Raw genomic sequence first — 25418 nt, 5'->3', positions numbered from 1 at the left:
AAGATGCTGATACGGATACCACAAAAAAATGTAATGCGATGTGATGTCCACCACAATGCAATTGTGTAACTGTCTTTTTTATTAAAGAATTGGAGGATGATATCTCAATTTCAAGTGAAATAACTTCAAATGTAGTGCAGGAAAAACTGTGTATATGTAATTTAATAGGCGTACAAGGAAGTCATGTGGTGTCCACGTCAATTTTTTTTTTAATATTAATATCGTTGATGATATCGTTTATAATACATTTAATCGTTTATTATGATCGTTAATGATGCGATCACATCCTTTTAATTACAAAACAGCATGACTGCAATAATTAATCTATATTTTAACCCAAAATTGTTTATGTTCAGATGCAGAAATAATTTGAATATAGCCAGTAAAGTTTAATAAAAATAATGGTAAAGAATTTTGTTTTTGCGACTAAATTTTTCACATGTGACATTTTTTAGCAACGCAGTTTCTCATTCGGTAGATATCTCTAATATTATTATCAAAATAACTATGAAAATGTTCGTTTATACTACGTATATCATTTTCGGCAGTAATTAATTATTTATTAAATTACGGCGGGCAATATGCATTTGGAACGATTGTTTTATGTGAGATGAAAAAATTTAACACTTTTCTTAGAATGGAACCCGGGTCCGGTTGTATGGCATGCTAGTCTGTTGTGATTAATTCACCTATTACATGCAAGCATTCTTTTTCATTTTTTATCATATTTTTAAGGATTTTTAACTCCAGTACACGTACTCTAACATGTATGTATTTCAGAGATGAGCCCAATTAACGAATTTTTTACAGCATATCCGAATGATTTCGTTTCCAGTTGAGTAATTCAGGCTTGATTATTATACTGTTCGTAGGTAGTCGGTTAATACTTGTTTTATTACTTGATGCAAGAGAGCTTAAAGTTTCTTTCTATTAAAAATGCGCTTAAAAGAACGGTTTAAATGCAGAGAATGACTGCAATAATTGCAAACTTTTGAAGTCTGCAGTTAAATATGATTGGACCCTATTTTACATCATTACTCGTGGTCTAGATTTACATTTTTTGGGTCTTACATGAGATGCTAGTAAAAATTTAATTAAAAAGAATAAATCAAAATGACTAATGTCTGTAGTTATTGGGGAGCATCCATCTCAACGAACAGATACAAAACACAATTTCAAGAAGTACGAATCTCTTCGCAACATTTAACATTGGAGGTAGAAGTGCCATGGGACTTTGTAAATGCATTAGTAACATTGAAGTTGTTTTCTTTAATGAGAACAGATAAGTATCTGGTACTAATTGTTTATTAAATCTGTTTTTTAATCTGTCTATTTCCAGGAATTAATTGCCTGTAAATTTAAAAGGGAAGGTATTTATTGCTGAATGTAAGTCGTATGTACCTCTTAGTTATAGTAAGCAGCATGCTATTGCCGAAATTAAGGAACCTTCACTCTAAATGCAACCGTGGTTAAATCATTCTTCAAACGCATGAAAAATGTGTTGGCTGATGACTACCGCAAGCCGTAATTGTAACACATAGCCCCAGATTCAAAGTAAGCGGGAGTCGTGATGATCTCTATTGTACAGTACAGCTGCATCTGTGGTTGTGCGTTGCGTAGAATGGCACCTGAAGTCTGCGGTAGACTATGCGATAATAGGTCATCGACCAAAGGTTTTATAATGCAGAATTTCTGTAGACATCTGTGATGGATTATTTTTAAGACAATTTATTTAAGTAAGTATGAAAATCGCAGTATCTTTGATTTAATTTTTGAATTTTGTCGGTAGATTATCAAGTTTATTGTTGTATGAAGATGTTAAAGAATAATTTTTATCCTTCAAGAAGGACTACATTGGCAGCGTCATGCACTGAAGCAGCCGCCATTTAACCTTAATTCTTTCTTGTTAAGTCCTCTTCTTAAGAAATTTTATGCGTCAACTGTCAGTTCATTTGATTTGTTGTTTCAGTAGATGCTCTCAAAATATCCCTCATGAGAAGTAAGGTTACTTGTTGAAGTAACGCTGCAAGAAAAATTTTCACATGGCTTAATGTTACAGGACTCCATAGTTATGTTGATAAACGATTAAAATGAAGATTTGGTTACTCGATTTTATGTCCTATTTTTCGAAATCAGTAAAGTTCATTACATCGATTTAATAGTATTGAATTGTGATGTAACTTATCAAAACCTTAATAAAAATGTAGTTAATACTCCTTTTATTCGTATTTACAATATTAGTTCCCCTCAATTTTTTTATTGATTCTTATATAATTTTCTTTTTGCTGCATTATTATTATTATTTCTTAATTTGCCATGTACATCGTTCACTGTTTTCGTAAGTTTATTTATTTTTGTTTTGTGGAGTTAAACTAGGACATTTTATTGAGTTAAGGTTATGTAGACATACCATCCAATGTTATATCAGTTAAGTCGGAAATTAAGCTGACGTCGTATTGTTAAAGTCAATATTAAGTTGTACATTTGATAAAACGAAGTTCAGTGTTTAATATTTAATTTAGTATTTTACAGTTTTCATTTACTTACAGTATTCACCTTATTGGTATCACTTAATTTTACTACAGCAAGAATGCACTTCATTTTATATTTTAACAGTGTTAGCAGCTTTTTTATGCATTGATTTATCTATTAATAGCATCATTCTATGTGTTTTGATTGAATTTAAGTCTACGATACAGTATGTAGGCTAATACATAAAATTATTCAAGTAGAGAATTATTGTGCCACTGGAATTTAGAGATTTAATTGTAATATATTTCGTTGCTGCTTGTGTCATTTTGTCAGCGTCAAAAAATTCATTTTTATGTGTATTGAAGATTCAGTAAACCTTCCTGTGTGGAAGATTGACAGTTTGATGGCAATTTAAACCAGTTATATTAGAAAGCTATTGACTAATTGATTTTATCTTGCAGCTTCGATTTTGATTTGGTTTCCATTAAAGAACACATCTTGGTATGGCGATTCAGAAATATATAGCAAGTTACAAGTACTTCCACTAGATTAGTAAGGAATGCTGCTACCTACAGGTTCCATTACAACAAAGTTCCTGCCTACAAAATTGCAATTTAATTAGCTGATATTTGGAAATCTGGACATTTCCAAATATATAAATGGCAGCTTTTATCACTCTGTTCTTTTAAATTGATCGTTCAATTAAATATTAATACACATGAATTTTAGTTTTATGGGAACTCTTAAACCTACAAGAAAATTAAATACTTCATTTAATTTGATCCAACTTTCCGGTTAGCAATATCAGTTTTAGTGATGCAGGTCTAATTACAGCTGTTCTACTCTGATCTAGTGATAGTCGGTCAGTGATTATTACTTAATCATAATCACTTTTTATCCTATAAAGTCTGATTAGTTAGTTTGTTTACTTAAATAAATATGCCACTTGGAAATTACAATTAAAAGATGAATAAATAAGATGTTAGTAAAATAAATATGTTATTTAATTTGTTGTATGTTATGTTTGGTGATCAAATTCAAATGTTGGTTGTTTGTACTTAAGTTTTTCTTTTATGTGCTTATGATTCAGTATTGTCAGGTAGTCTATTTACTTGCATATTTTGATTAATTTCTGCACAAATCTGTTTCTAGTAAACGAGAGAAATTTCCAGTAAAATATAAATTATAATATCATTGTAAGGTATAGATTTACATTGTTTTCTATAGAGAATAAAGGCAGCAGGTCAGCGAAAATATCTTTAATAATACTGTTAGGAAAGTGTAAAAATATTTACCACTATTGTATATCAAAGTATATATAATGAATATATTTTATTCATATACATAATGGTTCCTGTTAAGTTGGTGATAAAATTACATTTTGTTGATTCAGTAGAAGAAAAAATAAACAAATTTTTTTGACTAATGAGTTATTTCACTACAGAAGCTTACAAAGAAACCTATATGTGGAAATATGCAAATGGAAAATTTGTAGTATATGAACAATTTCATACTTCACCACCAGGATTTGATCCCAGGACTGCTAGATGCAAGACTGATATATTACCATTCTTCCACAGAGATTGGTTAAATCAAAACTTTCTTTTTTGATAAAATATAGTTTGGTTTTGTCATAAAAATGTTTTTTTCCCTTTTTAACCATTATTTGTAGTATGTTTAATAATAGGAAGGAGCTGATTATTATATTTATCAATTTTGTCTAGCAATTTCTTAAGTGTTGTTTATTCTTTGTTTAACTGCTGATGATAGCAACAGTTGAAGTTAAAATATGCATCCATACACTTGTTAACCCACACTCGGTACTATTCACTTAGATATAACGATATAGAACTGGTATTTTTACACATTAAAGTAATAAGTGTAATATTTAGCGTTTGATTTTCTTGTTATGCAGAACATGCAAATGATCTGCTGTATTTTGTGAGTATGATATACAATTAAAAAATAAAGTTGACAGATTTGCAAGTAGTGTTGGAGAAAGTTAAAAGTTGTGAAATGGCTGGCATTGATGGTTTTATGTATTTGTTACTTTAACCTAAAAAAGGAGTAATTTTTCAGTCAGAGGTAATTGCCAAGAAATTTTATTTATAGATTTTATATTAAAATTGTTTACAGGAATCTTACTTTACTGTAGGATTCAGTTGATTTTTACAACATGCTGTTGAAATATCAAGTGGGATTCTGAAAAGGCTATATTTAAAAAATGAAGTTGTATTTAATTTAGATAATAAAACAAATTTACAAGTTAAAAAAGGAAAGGAAAAAAAACAGTAGTTTTTTTGTGGATCTCCATGCTGCGTTTGGCAGTTTTAGTAGAGAGGATCTATTTTACAAAATAGTTGCAAAATGTTTAATTTGGGTCTATCCTTTAGGTTCATGAAGGTGTTAAAAGAAACACTATGGCCAAAAAATATGGATCATAAAGGTTTTTTGAAGCTTTTGAAACAAATAATGGGTTAAAATTAGGCTTATTTATTTATTGTTTTTGAGTGAGCAGAATGAAATACTTTAAGAAGGATATGATTTGGAAACGTGGTAGTTAGGGTGCTCTCATGTGAGATGACATAGTTTGGATGTTGTTAAACCACTCTCGCAGGATATGGTAAATAATCTGGGAAAATAGTGTAGAAATCAGACCAGACGTTGAATTTAGATAAACCTAAAATAATAAGAAATGGTAGAAAATCAGTTGCAGAATGGTTGTTAAGTGCGTGAAAAAATTGGTTTTAACAAGATCTTTATTTATTAATGTTTGGGAAAAATGTTTTTGTAAGTAATAAGTGTTTTAAAGTGGTTTAGAATAAATTTTTGTTAGCTGAATGGGATGTTGTAATGGTGTATACTGTTCAGCGATTACAAAGTTGTGGAAGAAAGAGTAACTTGATAGTTTTGGTAGAAAAACATAATTGTAGTTTAGATGGAGCTATTGGTATAGCCTGAAACTATTGATTAAAAGTGGCAGTTAGAGGTATTGCTAGGGATATTAAGAAATGAGTTCAGATACAGGTAAATGGGAAGTGCAGGTTCAAGAGGAGCTTATTAATTTAAGCAATAAATTTGGAATCTTGATGAAAATTTTTGTATTAAAGGAAAATGTGATCATAGTTTTATGGGGATCATATTGTTAGACATATAAAACTACCTTTAAATAATCAACCTAATAAATAGCCAAGTGAAAGATTGTGCTCAACGTATAATAATAGAGATTAGTAAATGTTTAACATTTTAAAAAATGTTTCCGCTATTAGAATTTGTGGGATATTAATTTGGTGGTTTGGTAGGTATACTCTTAAAAGAGAGAAAATAATTGATTTCTTTTAATGGTAAAGAATAGGAGGTATTGGGTGGATACCTTAAAGGAGGAATAACTTTAAATAATACCTGATAAATGTACGTTAAATATTGAAAACAGTTGTTATGTGAAGAGTTTTAATGTTGAATTTTGGAGGGAGTTTTAGTGAGTTTATTTATTTAACGATTCGGAAAAAAATATAGGATAAGAACAAAAGTAATGTCAGATATTTTGTTCAGTAGAGTTGCCTGCAACTGTGCAGGCAACCCGGTAATGCATGAGTTTTGTATTTTTATGGATTCATAACCATTTTTGTAAATTATGCTGTTTATCTTATTATTCTAGTAGCTATTAATTGTGTCCTTTTGCTACAGCTGTTTAATTCAACTCTTAGTTTTTACAAATTATGAATTCTTTCTGTTCGTTATTTTACAAATAACTATTTTGAATAAAATCACTATAAATTTTTATATTGTTAGCTTTGGTTTTAGTTAATGACTATAAAATAATTTTCTGGTTGGTGGTTGGATGCAGTTTAAATAATGATTTTACTTAGAACCGTTTTGACTAGAGTTATTTGTTTTCTTACATTTTTCACTTTACTGCTTGTGAACATTAAGTATGGTGTTCTTTGACATGCTCAGAGATTACTCAATCATAGTGTACATCAATAGGCTATCAGAATATTTATAATGTTGTTTTTAAAATTTAGTTTTAAATCATTTAAGAGTTTTAACTACAGCTATAAAATATTAACATTAACATTAGTTTTAGATTAATTTGAAACTACTGGCCTTCTTTGATAAGACACAACATGTAGAGTGATTCATTCTACTGAGATCGGTAAAGATGTATTTCTAAAATATGTGAAGTGGTCCAAAACCTAATGTTATCTGATTACCTGTAACCTATATCTGATTTGAAAAAAAGACTAATGCATATGTAAATAATGATGAGCTGTGTATTTTATTATTCAGTGTTATTGTATTTACATTACAAAAAATAATAATAAAAGGTTACCTTGTTTTCATGCTCATAAATTCTGAGCAAATTGTTTTTATAATAGGCTGTTATAAAGGTCAACAGTTGAATTATAATTTTGGTCTCATGTCTTGAGCTGACAAATTCCCAGTTAACTGCAGGTAACAGTCCCTTCCTATTTTCTTTTACTTTATTTTGCTTAGATGACAAGCTTTCTGGGGTTGATGAGATTGATTTTGTTTATAAGAAAATCAAACTATAGTTTTGTTTTAAATTGCCTTTATTAAATATTTATTATGCTTACGTATGTTCCCATGTAAATATAATGCAATATAAAAAGTCAGAAGATCAGTTTTTAAGATTAAAAAGTGTCTTATCATCATTATTTGGCACCCGTAAGTATGAATCATGTAAGCTGATATTTTGAAAATTAAATCTGCTAACTCTAACCTTTGTGTTTATATTTATAAACACAAAGGTGTCTTTCGTGCTTATAAAGCAACATTAAGCAAGTCTTGCTAAAATACATAGTCACTTATTCTTAAAAAATAACATTATCCACCTTTTCAAAACCAGATAACGGACTGTTTTCATATGACAACACAATATTTCTGAGAAAGGTTCTCTTATGATTCTGATTCTGTTTTTAAAATGCATTAAATCATTTAAAATATCTTCCCACCAATTTATAAAAAATACAGTTAAAAGATTTTCTTTTATAGAAACAATATTACTATGTAATGAAATTTTAATTAATACAAATTAAATAAAAAGATTTTTCTGCATCGCATTCAACTTGTACATAAGTATGAGATCAAAATAATTTTCAACAGTTGTGAATTATTTTCTTGTATTTTTTTTGTATTTGTATTATTTCTTATGCTGATATTTTAATTAATTAATATGGATTTTAATTATGTCTATTTTTTATCTTATAATTTATGTTTTTATTTTTATTATTTAATGATGTCATCTATATAATCTATTACTCTGTAACTCTCAGATTAACAAATTTATTTATTACAATAAATATGATAAGTCTTTATGTTGATCTCTTTTTTATGTTTATTGCAGATATTTGTTAGAAAATATGATTGAGAGCACGGTTGATGATGATGATGATGATGACTTAAATGAAGAAGGTGGTGTTGATGCAGATCAGCAGAGGACAATGATGGATATGGATGCGAGTATATCGACAGTGCACAGTGATTCTGATAAAATTGATAGTTTATTAATAAAAAAGATATTAAATGAAATGAAAAGTGAATTTACTAGAGGTACGCCGGCAAAAATAAATGATAATGGTGATTTTAATGATGAGGATAATGATAATCGTAGTAATGATAATGAAGATGAAGAGAATGAGGATGATCCGAAACCAGCTGTCGCATTACCAGAACATTTTCAAAGAATTAAAGTAAGTGATATTATTGGGTTAACTAAATTTGAATCCCAAGTTGATTGTATTGATAAGGATGATAAAGAATCTGATATTAACTCTGGTAATTGTTCGGGTGGTGAAAATGTTAATACTAATGTAGAAGGAAAAATTATTGAAGTGCAAGTTGAAAATAATTCTTTAAAAATCAGTGATGTTAGCAATAAATTAAAAGAAATTGTAGAAGAAGTTGATGATAGTGGTAATAGTAATAAAACAGAAAAAGTTGATAATGAAGATAACAGTTGTGATACGATACAAAAAAGTAATGTTCTAATATCATCACCTCAGAAAAGAAATATTGAAAAAAAGACAGTACCAAATCAAGATTTAATTATTACAGAACCAAGACGGAAACGTTCATTACGTAATCATCAAACAGTCATTAATGAAGAACCAGAAGAAGAAAGTATAAGTTTAAAAAGATCTTCGAGACGATTTTCAAAAGAATATAAAAGAGAATCAGTTTTACAGAATGCAATAGCTCGTAAAGAGAAATCTTTTAATTCATTAAGTTCAGGTGATGAAAGAAGTTATAGAAGAGGACAACGTTCACCTCGGCAAAGTAGTAGTATTATAAATGATACGACAAAAAATATTCAAAGCAAGTCATTACAGAATAATAAAACTAATAAATCACTAAAAACATATACATTATCTTCATTATCAGAAAATAAAATGAGAAGTCCTACGTATGATGATAAATTACAATGTACGATTGATCAGTTAAAATCCACATTAGAACAGAGTAGTAATCATAAACAATCTAAATGTGATAGTAGTGATAACAGTGAAGAACTATTACAAACAGAATGTGTCATTAATAAAGAAATATGTAAAACAGTGGAAGGTGAAGAAGTAATAAATGAGATGACTGAAAATATAGTAGATAAGAAAAAAAATGATAATAAAGTTATTGATAATGATAATAAAACACAAAAGCAATTTTATGGTAGAGCTGTTAAAAGAAAATCAAGGTATTTCAAAGGTTTAAAATATACATTTAAAGGTGGCCATATTAAAAATAGTAACAGAACTTGGTCTATGACACGTCGTAGAAAATATGATGACAAGTTAATGGCAAAAGAACAGAAACAACATGAATTGGACAAAGATGAAGAAGAAGAAGAAGAAGAAGAAGAAGAGGGTGAAGAAGCGGAGGAGGCGGTGGAGGGAGGAGTGGAAGAAGAAGAGGAGGAGGAGGAGGAGGAGGAGGAAGGGGTTAATGAAGATGAAGAACAGAAAAAGCAGAATTTGATAGATTCTAACAATACAATTGAAGAAGATAGCAACAAAGAAATTAGTGCAGATATTGATGCAAAACGAATTTCATCAATCTTTGGTGTTGGACCTTCTGAAGATATTGATAATACAGGTAATTATAACAGATTATTTTATTTTATTTTTTTGAAATTGAATTGTAATGAATCATTTCTTCATAGTTACAGTAGATTTCTAATTATTTAATATGCAGTTATTTAAAATTTTGTTTCATTTAATGTTCTAAGTGATCAGTGACCTATTTTAAGTCTTAGTTTGGATATTTATATTTTTCATAAAGATAACTTTTCATAAAAGAATGTCTCTGTTACTGTTTAGTAATTATATTTTATTTATGAACAACAGGAATTGACTTGCCTCATATTATGACACTAATAAATCAGACTGTGATTGAGAGTATTAAACGCACTGAAACATTGTTTGGATTAGAACTTGATGTACTGAAAAAATAATTGAATATGAAATATCAAGTTATGGTTAGCTTGCAGAAGAGTACGATTAAGATTAGGGGTATGATTACTATAAGAGAGGTGTCCCAATGAGAGACAAATAATCTGTGAATTACCAAGGACAGTGGTTTCTTTATTGTGCTTTTGTCTATGTAGCTGTCTAAAGTATCCACCTGGAGCTCACAAAAAAGTTAAATTAGAGGTCCAGATGCCTATTAGGTAAAGCCAAATCTGATATCCAGGTTTCTCATCAATCAATCAATCAAAAAGATTGTCAGTTGTGACTAACCTGATGGTTCCACTAGATCTGACTTGAAAATTTAAGGGCGTAAAATAATGATAAAAAAATAGCTGAGGACACAAAATCAGTGTTATAACATGAAAAAAGTTTACATTACCAAAGTTAATATTAAATGTATCTTCCTTGTTTTAAAAGAAAAAAGCTGACAACACAGTTTTAGGACTTTCCCATCACGCGACTAAAGCCATGTTACAGGAAAGTCCAACTGTGGGTTGTTTTTGATGCACGGCTTACACACACAACTTAATTTAAAATATTTTTAATTTTATTAAAATATAAAATTATTTGTTTATTTAATTGAAACATTCTAATTAAAGCGCGTGTGCATATGGTATTTAATTAGCACTGGTGTGGCGGTACTAGCAGTGACAGTCAGCTCTAACTAAACTAATGTAATTTCACAGCCTAAAACAAATTTCTAATTTTGAATTATAGAACAAATTTTGCTTGTATGGTCGGCAGACTGGTGTAACCGCGAGGCTTAACACACCAGGTACCAAGTCAACCTGGTTATGAGTTCAAGACCCAGCCAGGCCGAGTTATTTTTTTACACTTTAAATATTATTAATTTATTTAATTTCACCACTCTCCCGTGACATTACAACATAGCAGTAGTCTAGAGAATTTTTTGGGATGGGATGTGATTTTGCAAAATGTTTTTTGCAAATATTGTTATTTTTTAATTTTTAACAAATGTGTCTTAAGAAAATATGACCTTAATTAGGCAACATCTGAGATACTGAGGGTGACCTTGCTTCACATCCTCAACCCTTGACCTTTTAAGTTGAAAATTTAATGGCATCAATGCCCCATATACACGGTATGTTTTAAAAGTTCCCAAACTAAATTAAATAAAAATACATATTTAAAGATAAACAAATTTACTCAAATCAGCCCTCTACATACAACCCTTCTTTAGTTATGCACTCATTGCAGCACCGATAGAGCTCGTAAAACATGCTGGAGAGTTCACTTTGTGAGATCACCTTCAACTGCTGGTGCAAGTCCTTTGGATGGCTAGAATGTCATTGAAAAAGCAACTTTTCATCTTCAATTTGAGTTTCGGGAACAAAAAATAGTCTCCTGAAGCCAAGTCAGGTAAATAGGATGGATGTGATAAGATGGTGATTTGATTTGCGACATAATAACGTATTAAAACTGTTGACATGTGTGCCAAGGCATTGTGCAAGAGGGTCGAACTACCTGGATCCCAATACTCAGGCTGGATTTGTTGAATGTGACTGATCAGGCGCCTCATTACTTCCAAACAGAATTTAGAATTTATGGTTTGACCAGTTGGGACAGTTTGACCAGTTGTGCACACACTTTCGCAATGTTTTCATCTTGAACAGCTGTTGACAGCCTCCTGCTCGTTCATCATCATCCAATGGCTCTCTACAGTCGTTAAACTGCTTCCACCATGTGTATATTGTTGTATGAGATGTGGCTTCATCACTGAATGCTTGCTGTATCATAGAATAAGTTTCAACAAAAGATTTTTGAAGTCGAACACAAAATTTTATTGCGCTTCTCTGTTCCATGTCGTGATCCGGATGAGGCCTGCAGCGAATGCAAAAGCTGAGTTTATGAAACAATGATGTAAATGTCTACTGAGGCATTTAAATCAGTGGCATCCCAATGAGGTTTGGCTTATTACTATGAGATATAAAAAAAGTTGGAGGGCGAAAGACAACTCCTGTTAAAGTCCATCAGGGCTATGAACGGGGGTGGTGGTGTGGGGACCGGAAGCGTCACAAGGTGGGTGTCTTCTCCTACGGGGTTGGGATGTTCCATGTTTCGAGCTCTCGCACAAGGTCACATGATACACAATGTACGTGGCCGAATATAACTTGAGACTGGAGTGACGATACGTGATGAAATTTTGAACACACACTTTTCAGATATTGTACTACATAGTTTCTTGGTTGTGCTAGAGATGGTGCTACTTATATAGACTTCAGAAATTTAGTTCGGGAACTTTTCAGACATTCTGTGTATAGAAGTAATCTGTTCAAGTTTGGTCAAAATCGGTCCAGTAGTCCTAAAGATATAAGGTGATTTAGAAGCCAACACAGAACACACACACACACACATACACACACACACGCGAACATTAACATTAACATCCGGAAAATTTCCATCCAGTTTTTTGGGTTCCTTAGGTGTCAAAACATCAAGATCCAGTGAAAACAACTTATGCCCAAATTGGGCTGATTACAGTACTTTCTCTCCTTGAGCTATATTCTGATATAGCGCTATCTAGATTGAAAATTAAAAAAATGTAATAGATCTGTTTAAAATTTATTTGTTTCAGAAGTAACTATAGATAGTTGCCCAGTTATAGTTACTCTACATTTTATGAGAGGTGGAATTTTTTAAATGTGTGAAAAATGCCTATTTTTCAGTATCACTCCATTATTGAGTTGTGTCCAAGTCAAATTTTTTAAACTATTTTTTTTTGTTGGCATTTTTGTGTTTTTTTTAGTAAACTATTTCCAATGATTTAATTAAAATTTATATTAAATAATTTATTCTTATCAGTTTTCATATTTATTGATTATGACAACATAATAGTCTTAGATTTATATGAACTATTTTTTGGATTATTTCTAGTATCTGTTTTATACATCAAAAATTAATTTAAATGTCAGGAAAAGATTTTTGAAATTATATGTTTGGAGTGTCGCTTTATATGGAAGTGAAACTTGGACAATCGGAGTATCTGAGAAGAAAAGATTAGAAGCTTTTGAAATGTGGTGCTATAGGAGAATGTTAAAAATCAGATGGGTGGATAAAGTGACAAATGAAGAGGTATTGCGGCAAATAGATGAAGAAAGAAGCATTTGGGAAAATATAGTTAAAAGAAGAGACAGACTTATAGGCCACATACTAAGGCATCCTGGAATAGTCGCTTTAATATTGGAAGGACAGGTAGAAGGGAAAAATTATGTAGGCAGGCCACGTTTGGAATATGTAAAACAAATTGTTAGGGATGTAGGATGTAGAGGGTATACTGAAATGAAACGACTAGCACTAGAAAGGGAATCTTGGAGAGCTGCATCAAACCAGTCAAATGACTGAAGACAAAAAAAAAAAAAAACATTAAAAAAAACATGCAAAATATTTTATGGAACCCTTGTATCATCTTTTTAATTACTTTTAACTTATTTGAGATTTAAACATTTTTTAATTGTTTTAACAAAAACAAAATTTTGTTTGAGATACTTCTTGTTTCATACTTTGGCTGAAGTTTATTAAAAAAAATTCATTATTGATGTATATGCTTCAGTTCTTTTGGGAAAGCTTTGGCAAAATTGTGTGGTCTATTAGTATATTTTAAATAATAAAGACTTATATAATTTGGTAATTGGTAAGAATTTTTATTGTGCATATTTCTAATACAATTTGGTGCTATTATTAAGATATAAAAGAAAATGTTTTACTCATTACTTTTTTAAAATTGATTGATTGAATTAATTTTTATGTTTAAAAATTAAAAAAACACTTTTATCAGATTACACTCAATACTTCTGTTTGTAGGCAATTCTTCTCGTATCAGTTCTCCATTTTTTTTTTTTTATAACAGAATCTTATTTCCTACTTCAGAATCACTGCTTTAGATTCAGTATTTGGTTCATCCTACTTCATCAGCCTTTCCTTCCTCTTTTATCATAACATTCCCTTTGTTGCAGTCCTCGGTAGGCATTCTCTTTTACAATGTTTGAGCCAATTCATTTTCTTCTTTTAGTGTCTTTCAGCAATCTTCATATCCAATCTTTTCCAGTACATTCCTGATTCTGTTCCCTGAACTCTCTCCTTCCATTTTCTCCAGATTCACATTTCCAGTGCTGTTTTTAGTTATACTTTATGAATGTCTATATCTTTTTATCATACGTAGCCTCATCTCAATCATAGCACTTTAACAATTTCTTTTGAAAGTCTCATCTTTGTCCATTTTCTGTTAGCATCATCGTCTTTGTCTATTTTTTATGCTTCACATTTTTTAAAAATCTTCTAACATCTCAGTCACACTTTCTTTACTGTTAGCTGGTACAACTGTACCGTTTACAAACCTTATACACTCCACTGTTCTTCTACCAATGATGACTTACCTTCCTCCATCCAAACATTGTTAGATTATTTGTTTTCTTCAAAAAATATTAGTGTGGGGAACATGCAACATTATTGGCTCACCCTTTCTTTCCAGTCCAATTTTATATCATGTTATCTCCTGTTCTTATTCTTGCTCTCTGATTGAAACACAGATATTTCAGTGTTCTGTCTTTCTACTCTATTCTATGTTTTATCAATAATAATTTGTCTTATTTTACATAGTCAAATTTCCTTTTTTTTAATCTTTGAATGCAGCATACTTATTTTATGCTGCATTTTTATACTTATTTTTTCTCTGTTCACCCAATCACCCATAGTACATCTGATTGAATATCTAATGTCACTAATTATTTAAATCAATATCTTTAATTTTATTTACAATCTTCTATAATTAACATTCTTCTATAGCATTCTTAACTAAATTTTATGTGATGTCAGATTTATTGGTCTGTGGAAATTTTTTTTGTCATTCCAATTTTTATCATTATTACTTTTTTTAAGTGTTGGGCAGTTTTCTCTTTCTTGGACATACGAATGAATCTACTTCATCATTAAATGCTTTTCATAGTTCCAATATTTCATTACAATGAATTGTCTTCCTGTTAGTTATTCAATGTATCCATATATCTATTTCACTTTTCAATATACTTTACTTCATTGTCTGCCACACTTACTCTCTTCCTCCCACTCCAGTTCCTCACCTCTTGGCCTACTTCTCAGTCACACAACCATTCTCTTCTTTATCCATCCTTTCATAATCTGTAGTTCACTTACTACTCTTGTACTCAAGTTTCTGCTTTAAGATTGTCTTTACCTCTGCTCTGCAAGTATTAACTCCTCATGGCTTACGTAGAGATCAAAGAATTTCTAACTTGATTTTTGTAAAAAACTTTTTAAAAGTTTCACTCAAATGATGTTGAAATAAAGTAAGTCGTACGACAGTGCACGTGCGCACATACACACACCACTTGTCTATTTATTACTATTTTTCTTTATCCAGTTGCAGATAATTCAACCGTGTCCAATTCAGATGATGTTGATAATAATGTTAATAATAGTAGTGAGAGCAGTGCTTTCAACGTCAGTAGTAGCAATGGTGTTAAACGCAAATTAGATTTAGAAGCTAATGATGGTAGAGAAGGTAATGTATTCTGTTTTATATATTTTAAAATGTTATGCTTACATATTTCTATTTTTTTACAGTAACCGCCACACATTTATTTCTATTTGACCGAGTAATAATTAACTAGAGATGTTTATTTTTAAAAAAAAAGATGAGAAGAATTATTTTATTTAAAATTAATTATAATTAATAAATATGTATTTCTGAAATTATATATATATATATATATATATATATATATATTTTATTATAATTTAAATAATTATTATAAGTTAATTATTTTTAAACTATTTCTTTACTACTATTTCATTACAACTACTGTGTAGTTTATCCAAAGTGTAAAAAAGGAAAAGAAAATAGAAGGTTGTGCTCTTGAGTGAAGGGGAGAAACTAATCTGACCTGTGGGGCCACCATTAGGTATTGCTTCAGAGGATAAGATGAAATTGCAATTTTGTAGTGTGTGAAAATGCCATGCCTGACCAGAATTCAAATCTGGGACCTCTGGATGGAAGACCAAGATGCTACCATTCACACCATAGAGGCTGGCTTGTGAAAGATAAGGCTAGCAAAAAAAGATAAGATAAGACTCGCAAAAGTAAAGGCTAAAATTGCAGCACATGCAAGGAGAGCATTTTACAGGAAGAAACGTTTGCTGACAAGTATTGTTCTGGAAATGGACAAGCTTTTGTTAAAAGTCTGATATAGACTATTTATAGCTGTCTATAAGAAACATGAACTCTCAGAAAAGCTGAAAGATAGAAGCTAAAGGTTTTTAACATGTGTTGGGAACAATAAAGATCCCTTGAACAGTAGGGTGAAAAATGAAGAGGTATAAATGTTGCTTTAAGAAAGAATGAGAAGAAAGAGCAGTATGATTCACCAATACTTATAACATTCAAGCTGGTTTAACATATTGTAAAAGGGATGGAAGGGAACTACAAAAGGAAAATTAAGACAGGAGTTTTGTGGAATATGTCAAGAAAGGAAAAGGTATCAGAAAGATTAATTTTGGGTTAATTAGGTTTTAACCTTCATGTTAAGAAGAAGAAGAGAAAAAGAAGAGGTGAAGATATTGCTGTTAGTGAAAAATAATCCTGAATTTTTGTGAATCTGGGTGTTTTGGTATACTTAAATTTAACAGTATAAAATCTAATTTCAAAATTCAGGAATCTGAGGAATGGTTTAGCAGTTATGAAATTTATTATGGTGTAGCATAAATACTCTAATACCAGGGCCAATACTTTGTTAAATTTTTGAAAAAATTGATAGTAGGGTAGAGAGTTATTGAAACAGGCTTTCTCTCAAAAGAATTTGGACTGTGAAAATCTTATATGAGATTTTTAACTTTAAAAAAAATAATCATTAGAAATGTCATCAGAAGTTTAAAAGGTTTACTTTGAAAACATATGGTAAAAAGAAAGAAAGAAACAAACAAACCTTAAAAACAAAGACAAACAGTAACCATAAAATAAATTTCAAGAAGATTTACAAGCATATAAATATAACAAAAAATTCTAATTATATGATCATATTAGGGGAAATAAACACATATTTTCTAATCTAGGAGAATGAAATTTTAGAAATCATCAATGACAAGTTTAATTCCAAAAATAAAAGAAATAGATACAAAATCAAAAATATAATTAATGAACAAGTAAATTTTGAACGTGATGCCTTAGCATTATGTTTATGATGGCTTAGCAAAATAATGCATTTATTTATTCAAAGTTCACAATTTGCTATTAAAAACATTATATAACAAGTACAGAAGCTTCTGCAGATTGAAAGTGGTGAGAATGAGTGAAAAAGAGTGGCAGAGAGAGAGAGAGAGAGAGAGAGAGAGAGAGAGAGAGAGAGAGAGAGAGAGAGAGAGAGAGATAGTAAGAATTACAGAAGAGTGACAGTAACATTACACAGGCTACTTAAAGAATGGGTGTGGTCATGCAGTAAAGCCACAACAAAGAAAAAAAAAACAAAAAATTCCTTGTGTTCGGATTAATTTGCACTGTAATTTCATTACTTAATGTTAGATTATATTATCATCAGAAGTCATTATATTTTGATGAGGGAGATCTTATATCTATCTTTACAATAATATATTTTTTATTATTATATAATTTAAAAAAAAAAAATATGTATTTGAAGATATATTCAACAGTCAAAAGAAAAGTGAAAGGTAATACAATTTCTTAATTATAATTTTAATAAATTATATAATTCTGCTGGATATAAATCTATATATTCTTTATTTTTTCTGCTGCAATTAGTTGAACTGTTTATAAAGTTCAATATTAAAAGTAGCATTGTAGATGATAAAAAATAAATTCATCATTTTTTTATTTTTATTTTTTTTTTTTAAGATGAAGTAGTTGAAAAGAAATTGTGTGAAGGATGCGAATCTCCTAATATTGGGGAAGTAGCTCCAACTGAAGATAAAAATGAACTTCCAGTATTGTCTGCTACAACCTTGGTAAATGAGTGCTTTTTTCCATTCATATTTTAATTTCCAGTTGGGTAATTCTGAGTACAAACCTGCTACATTATATGTTTGTTTGTTTATTATACTAATAAAAAAAAAATGTGAAAGAAAATGATTGAAATTGTAAGAAATATCAAAGTGCTAGGATCTTCTGATGAGCTTTAGCTGTTGGCAGAGTCTCAATAATTCTTCCTATTGTACTCAAGGTTATTCATTTTATGGGGTCATTGTATTGTTAATGTGGAAGTAATTCTAAAGGTTGGAAATTGTTATAAATTTGTAACTTATGTATGGTTAAAGCTTCAATATATGTACATAAAGTGTAAAACCACCCAATACCCTCATTTTATCATATCTGGATCCAAATATTTATTCAATAATGAAATTATTGATTCTCTGCTGGTAGCTGCCAAGACGTTGTACTTTGGTGTTTCTTATTGCACATTTATTTTTTAGTTTATGGTGTAATATTTATCCTTTAATTTTACTAATGCTACTTTATTAATAACAGACTGTCATTAAGAGCAATCTGTGTCCTAATGAATCACTTCATATGACATAAATAAAGTGTTTTATTAGGGCATTTACCATCTGGTATTATCTGTCTACCTTATGTTAGCCATTAACAAAGTTACTTTGTAGCTTCATTTTGTGATTTATTATTATTATAAAAATATTAACTGCTGATGAACAACTTTATGTGTAGAAGAAATTAAAAATTCTAATTGTTAAGTCTGGCTGATGATTTAGTTGTTCTCATTCAAATTATGAGATGAGATTTTGGTGTTAGCAGTTCAGTGCAGTTAAGCATTATCACCAGGCTAAAGAATCCTGGAAGTCACATTTGCTTCTTTGTTCTGCATGGTCTATATTTTAAACATCATTTCAGAAAAATACCATGTGTTTCAAAATGAATATCGCAGTTTTAAAGTTATGTAATATTTATTAAGTTTTACTTATATTAATAAATTATACATGAAATGAAAGAGTAACTCAAACAGTTTTTACTATAAGTGTTCAATGTGAGCACCATTTGTCACTCAGCACACATCCAGCTGAAAGGAGAATTCATCCCATACTTTAATCAGCAAGTCTGGAGTAATTGATGTAACAGCTGCTTCAATCCTGTGTTTCAAGTTGGGTAGGTCAGCTGGTAATGGTAGCACATACACGTGGTCCTTTATTAACCCCCAAAGAAAAAAATCGCACAGGCGAACAATCAGGCAAACGTGGAGGCCACAGCAAACAAGCTCTCTCATCTGGTCCCTGGCAACCAATCCAGTGGTTGGGGAAATTTCATACAACCAGTCACATACAGCATTATACTGGTGAGGAGGCTCATCTTTTTGCCAAATAAAGTTCTGTGGTTTGTATTGCAGTTGAGGAAAGAGTCATATTTGTAGCATATCAAGATAATTCATTCCAGACACACTTACTTCTGTGAAAAAAAATAGCTCATAAACTTGCCATCAGGGTATGGAACAAAAAACATTAGTTTAGGGGAGTCTCGTTCACAGTGCAATATTTTGGATTTTCTGATCTCCAGGTACGCACATTATAAGTGTTTACTTTCTGATAACATGAATTGTTAATTCATCACTGAATATGACACGTTAAAGAATGTCTTCATTGTCATAGTGCATCATTTCATTTGCGAAGCTAGCATGCAAACCATAATCCGCAGACTTTAGAGCTTGTAACAGCTGTAAAAAATATGGACGGAGTTTTAAGCACTTCCTTAAAACCCTCCACACAGACATCACTGGAATTGTAATTTGTGGTTAGCCTTCCTAACTGATTTCATAGGTCTATACACAAAAGACTCTTGCACATTTAAAATTGTGTTCAGACACACTCAGTTGTCCTGTACTCTTTCCTTTGCAAATACAGCCAGTGGTTTCAAATGGTTTATACCATCTATGAATGTTATTGTCACTCGGGAGATCACAATGGAACTTCAAACGGAATGCACGTTGAACAGTAATTACAGATTCACACTTAGCAAACTAAAAAACACAGAACACTTTCTGTTCTGTTCAGAGGGGGGTGTATTTACCTTTGCTACTAGCACTTTCAAGCAGAAGGTACAGGAAACAGTTTACATAAGTACTTGAAAAATATTATATAGCTTTAAAACCCCAATATTCATTTTGAAACGTATAGTATTGTATACATGTTATTGATCTTGAAACAAAATACTTGGACTATTTTGTTTGCAAGAATGTACTTCCACCTCAAGAACTACTTTACTTCTGTACTTCCACCTCAATTAATTTGTGATTTGTTGTAAAATGAGAAAACCAGGTCTCATTAATTTTGTTTTTATAGTTCATCTCATTTAATTTTTTGTAAAGAGTAATGTTTTAGAAATGCTAAAGTACTGGCAACATGTTATTTTGCTTCTCTGTTAGCATCTTGGCACAATTTGTGAAATTTTATTAAACTAAATGAGAGTACAAAAATGTGAAATATCAATCATTTTGTTATATAGTCGAGCAGTTATAACAAGACGCTTGTGGAAGGGAGTAAAATCTTACTACAAGGCGCTTTTTCCTCTACTGCAGCTGTACATGTACAGTTGCAGTAGAGGAAAAAGCGCCTTGCTAAAATCGCCCTACTGTATATTGTTCATTGTATACATTTTCCTGGTCTTTGTTAAACTCTGGACCCATTTCGTAGCACCATTATTATCATATTTTCACCACACTCTTCACAATACTGTTGATCAATTTTGCTGTACAACATATTCTCTAATTATATCTGTGGATAACCTGCAATTAAAGGAAAACGCTACACGTGCATAATAGTAACTGTCAAACATTTGCTTTCACAGAACTTAAAATCACTCATAGCATACAACAGAGAGAAAATATCTATTTGTAAAAAAAACATTTCTGGGTCTTTTATTTCTTAATTTTTCCTTGTAAAAACTTTGTTATAGAATTCTATACCCTTATTATGTATTTGTTTTGTTGTCTATTTTCTTTATAATTCAGAGGTATTTAACAGTTAGTCGTAATATTTTGAGGGCTTGTAGCACAGAGTAATATATTCAACGAAATTGCAAAATTTTTTTCATACATATTTCACTCTCTCCCCGAGCCACATCATGCTGGATTGTTATCTCTACTGTTGATAATGGAGATCAACCATTATAAGATAAAAAATTGAATTATTGTTATGGCCAAAAAAGCATGAGTTCAATTATATTTCTTTGATCAACAATCTATTAATATATTTAAATCTGTAACAGCATAACTTAAGATATATCTTCCTGACTGATGTATTGCTAGAGCCACACTAATGTATCTGTATAAGCTGTACTAACTCTGATAAAATATAAACTCATAGAATGATTTAATAACAAAAACATGTGAGAAATTCAAAAGAGATGAAACCTTCCTGATCCACAAACCGAGGAAAAAGTAAAAGAAAGGTCAATCGTGTAATCATATCAACAAGCAGATTGAAATGTCCGTCTTTCCACAATGAATATTTTATTAATGACAAAGAGTGTTTATAAATGTTCTCTTCATTCTGGAAAACAAGGAATCTAGAAACTTAGGAGCGATAAATAACTTCTCTTTAGACATTGAACCAACAGTGAGAAGATGCAGCATAATATCAACACTAGACTGAAGAATATGATTAAGTATTATTTTGTTAAAAGGCATTAATTTTATCCAGGTGTGCCAATGATTTTTTAGACCAATGCTGAATGTGAATGAGATGATGAAAAAAAAATAGAGAAGAAAAATGAAAATAACATTGTACAAAATAACAGACGTGGTAAGTATGAACTGCTTAATAAGATAAATGCTGAAGAAAAAACAAATTAAGCAACACACTATTATGTTTTCTCTCAATGAACACAAAAATGCTCAAAAAGAGTATTTAAATGGAGGATCTTACATTTTTAACTGTGTTTTAGTATTTCTTTGTATTCCACCAACGGAATGAAAAGAATGTTCCAATGTCTGAACGTGCGTTGGTCAGATCTGTAAAATATTCCTTATGGCTCTTTTATTATTAAAGTATACAACTGCTCAAAGTTGCAATTTTAGACCAGAAGGTTTTGAGTACGTCCATTGCAAATGGAGGTGGATGAATATCTACTACGCAGTGGTAGAAAAATGGAAGGTGTTGATATGTTTGACCTTCATAAATTTTACTTGAGAATCTAAACAACATCTAAGAAGAATTTGTATGAAGGTTCTTAAAATTGACCATGATGAGTGTCTTGAAAGAAAAATAGTGTTCCTTAATAAAGAATAAAAAAAATTAAAAAAAACAATACCAACAGAGAAGATACTAACTGGAAAAAACAATTTAATTTTTGGTTAAAAAAATTGTTTTTAGTTCAAAAATATTATAAGCATTATGTTTATGTTTTAAATGCTTATTAAATGTTGAAAAATTTAGGGAACTACAAGTAATTAGAAGAGGCCACATGTAGCTCCTATTAGCAATAATCTGATAGTTGCATAGAATGTATTATTTACAAATTAAATGTTTAAGAAACTTAATTAATATTTTAGTACCATCATGTTTTTTGAAGTTAAAGTAAATTTAACTTCATAAGTACTTAAAATCTTATATAAGCAATCCTAAGAAAAATTGTTATACTGTTTTCCTGTTTTAATAATTTATATTTTTTTACAGAGAATTAGTGGATTATCTGAATAATTCTAAAATTGTCTTTAATATTTAAATATATTAAAAAGAAATACATTTTATAGTAATTTAACAAAAAGTAAATTACTTAATTAGATTTTTTAATAAATGTCTTAATATAAAAAGTATTTCTCAAAGTTATTATTTTTTTCTCTTAAATTAGAACATAATGTATAGCTAAGACAGCAAAACGAAAAAGTATGAGAGATTGTGTTAAGGTCAGAGTAGCAAATCTGTGCAAGTTCGTAGAAAAATCAAAATATCTTTGCTTGTGTTTATTTTGTACTAAACATTTTTCTCTTAGTACTTAAATTTAAAAATCCTGTCGGACTCGAGAAAAGATAGATAAAATAATTTAAGTTTAAAAACGATACAAATAAAAAAAATTTTAACTGAATGGTGCTTCAAATTTGTATTTTTGTAGTTACATTAATCTTGTTATAAGTCCTCATTGTTGTATGTTAGTTTCAGTAACAGGTAGATTCTGTTAAATTAAAAAAAAAATCAGACTTAGAGTAGCAGAGATTCTTGAAGCAGTGGAGTGATGAAAATCCCATTTTGTGTATTTTTTACTTATCAGAAAATATTATTGGGAGTATTCATTTTTTTTCAATTGTATGAAATTATACTGGTCACCTTTAGAAATTATTTAAATATTCTTTTTTTTAACTTTTCACTATTTCAATTAATCAGCGTAAAACTATTTTATTATTTTTTTCTAAATTGTTTGTTATTAGGGTAAGTAACAGTTTTTAGCCTTTACCAAGATCTACTATTTTAGAGTACTTTGGAACAGACTACTTTACCAGTTGAATTTGTGAACATTTTTGTAATTTTTAAAGGGTTAACAATAAATTTATTAATTAACTTACATTCTTTTTATTATTTTTCTTCAAAAACAGAAAATAATATTAATGTCATAGAGTAAAAATAATTTTAAAAGTAGTCACTGGAGGAGGTGTTATATTTTAAACTACAGATATCAGGAAAGTTGAGCCAGCTATTTCATTCCCAGACTGGATAATAAATGGTTTTTTATTTTATGTTTTAACAAATTATACAATTTTTTTAAATTCTAAGTTTTCTTGAGTAGCAAATATTAGTGACAAAGTAATGATTAATCTAGTGATTTTGTTGAATTTTCCCTTAATTCAGAAGTGCTATTTCTAGTGCTCAAAATAAGGAATTTCAGATCAGTATCATACACTATCGTATCATATATATATATATATATATATATATATATATTTAATATAATACAGCCTTGTATAAGTTTCAATCTTTTCTGAACAGTTCATCCGTGAAGAACTCAGTTTAATGTAAGAGTTATATGGTCAAATGAAAGAGAGGGCAATCAAAAGTATGTAAATAAGTGGTAAAATATGTAATTATGATGTTTAAAATTTTTTGTTCTTTGTTACTGTGGTCTGAATATTTTTTTTATTACTGCTTCACATAGTAATTATGCTAATTAAATTACTGTTAATAGCATTTAAGTGAATTATATAATTTGTATTTTTTAAAATATTTTTTATAGTACTGTGCTGAGGAAGCAGCTTTCACAAAAGTTCTTTGTCTTTGTAATTCAAAAGAATTGTATTATGCCAGCCCTTCAAGTTGTCGTAGTGAATTGTATTGTCAAGCTATTGATTCTCTTGATGGCAGATTGATAGGATGTTGTAATACAGTCAGTGTTTCTGCTGCTCGTCTAGTTAGAGCCAGCATTAAATTACCTTACCTTGTTTTATGTAACATTCATCATCAACGTATTCGGCGCCATAATTGTTGTCCTGGTTGTGGAAATTTCTGCACTCAGGTATGTTGTAATTTATTTATACTTTGCATAAAATAATCTATTCTTATTATACTTTTTCAATGGACAGTTATACTGAAATTTACACTGTATAATTTTATTTGCTCAAATCAAGTACAGTGAGGCGCATTATTGATTGGTCAATTCACTGTAAGCTCTATCTTTAGGCAGACACTTACAAGTGTTTTCTTGAATACAAATCAATTCTTTATATGAAGCTGGACAGTGACTATCCAGCTTTTATTTATTTGTGATTTGAATTGTCTTGTATTGCATATTTTGTCTCATTGCATTGTAATGTCTTATCCTGTTATCTTATATATTGTTATGCTTGAAATTATTTGTTATTTCTTGTTTAAAAATAATGGAAACTTATATACAGCAACAGTTCTATTATTTCAGTTCTGTAAAATTGGTACAATATTTGTGTTTCAAAGCTGTAGTTTTAGATTGATTGAACTGGTACTTGGTAAGAGGGTTGTTGGCCTTCTATATTGATTGAATTGCAATAAATAGATGCAAATTTATGGCTATTTTATGGCTAATTACCTAACATAATTGGAACATCTATTTATTGATGTTGGTATTGAAATATATAACATCTATTTATTGATGTTGGTATTGAAATATATAACATCTATTTATTGATGTTGGTATTGAAATATATAACATCAATATGTTCTTGTTAATGTGAACATCAATAGACATTTCTATTATGGTAGGTAATTCGTTCATTTCTAATGACGTGTTCTGCTCAAAGTGTCTTGCTGAATAAAAATGGTCATCTAGTTTGTGGTTTTTCAGTGATACATTTCAAAAATGTCTGAAACATTGGTGACTATAACTATCAATTTACCACATATAAATGATCTATTTGTACTTTTTCTTATGTTCTGGTAGATGGATTTTTTCTTTTATCTTTTCCATTGACAATTTATGCTTTTTTTCCAATTCACCTGATATGACTGTAGACTATT

At 29.9% G+C, this 25418-nt stretch overlaps 1 protein-coding gene across 1 annotated transcript in view; it reads left to right on the top strand.

The window, feature by feature from the left end:
• The first annotated feature begins 1613 nt into the window (after positions 1 to 1613).
• The window catches only part of G9a (histone-lysine N-methyltransferase G9a), a 91222-nt gene continuing 67417 nt past the window's right edge, over positions 1614 to 25418 (top strand). The window contains exons 1-5 of the mRNA XM_075371026.1: positions 1614 to 1736; positions 7841 to 9582; positions 15352 to 15492; positions 17836 to 17945; positions 24166 to 24444. Of these exons, the coding sequence (XP_075227141.1) occupies positions 7857 to 9582; positions 15352 to 15492; positions 17836 to 17945; positions 24166 to 24444 (2256 nt within the window). The 5' untranslated portion in view covers positions 1614 to 1736; positions 7841 to 7856. The remainder of the gene's footprint in view (positions 1737 to 7840; positions 9583 to 15351; positions 15493 to 17835; positions 17946 to 24165; positions 24445 to 25418) is intronic.

The sequence above is a fragment of the Lycorma delicatula genome, chromosome 7 (assembly GCF_047948215.1).
Source record: "Lycorma delicatula isolate Av1 chromosome 7, ASM4794821v1, whole genome shotgun sequence".
Taxonomy (NCBI): domain Eukaryota; kingdom Metazoa; phylum Arthropoda; class Insecta; order Hemiptera; family Fulgoridae; genus Lycorma; species Lycorma delicatula.
Note: the sequence above shows the minus strand (reverse complement) of the source record. Positions and strands in the feature narration are given on the sequence as shown.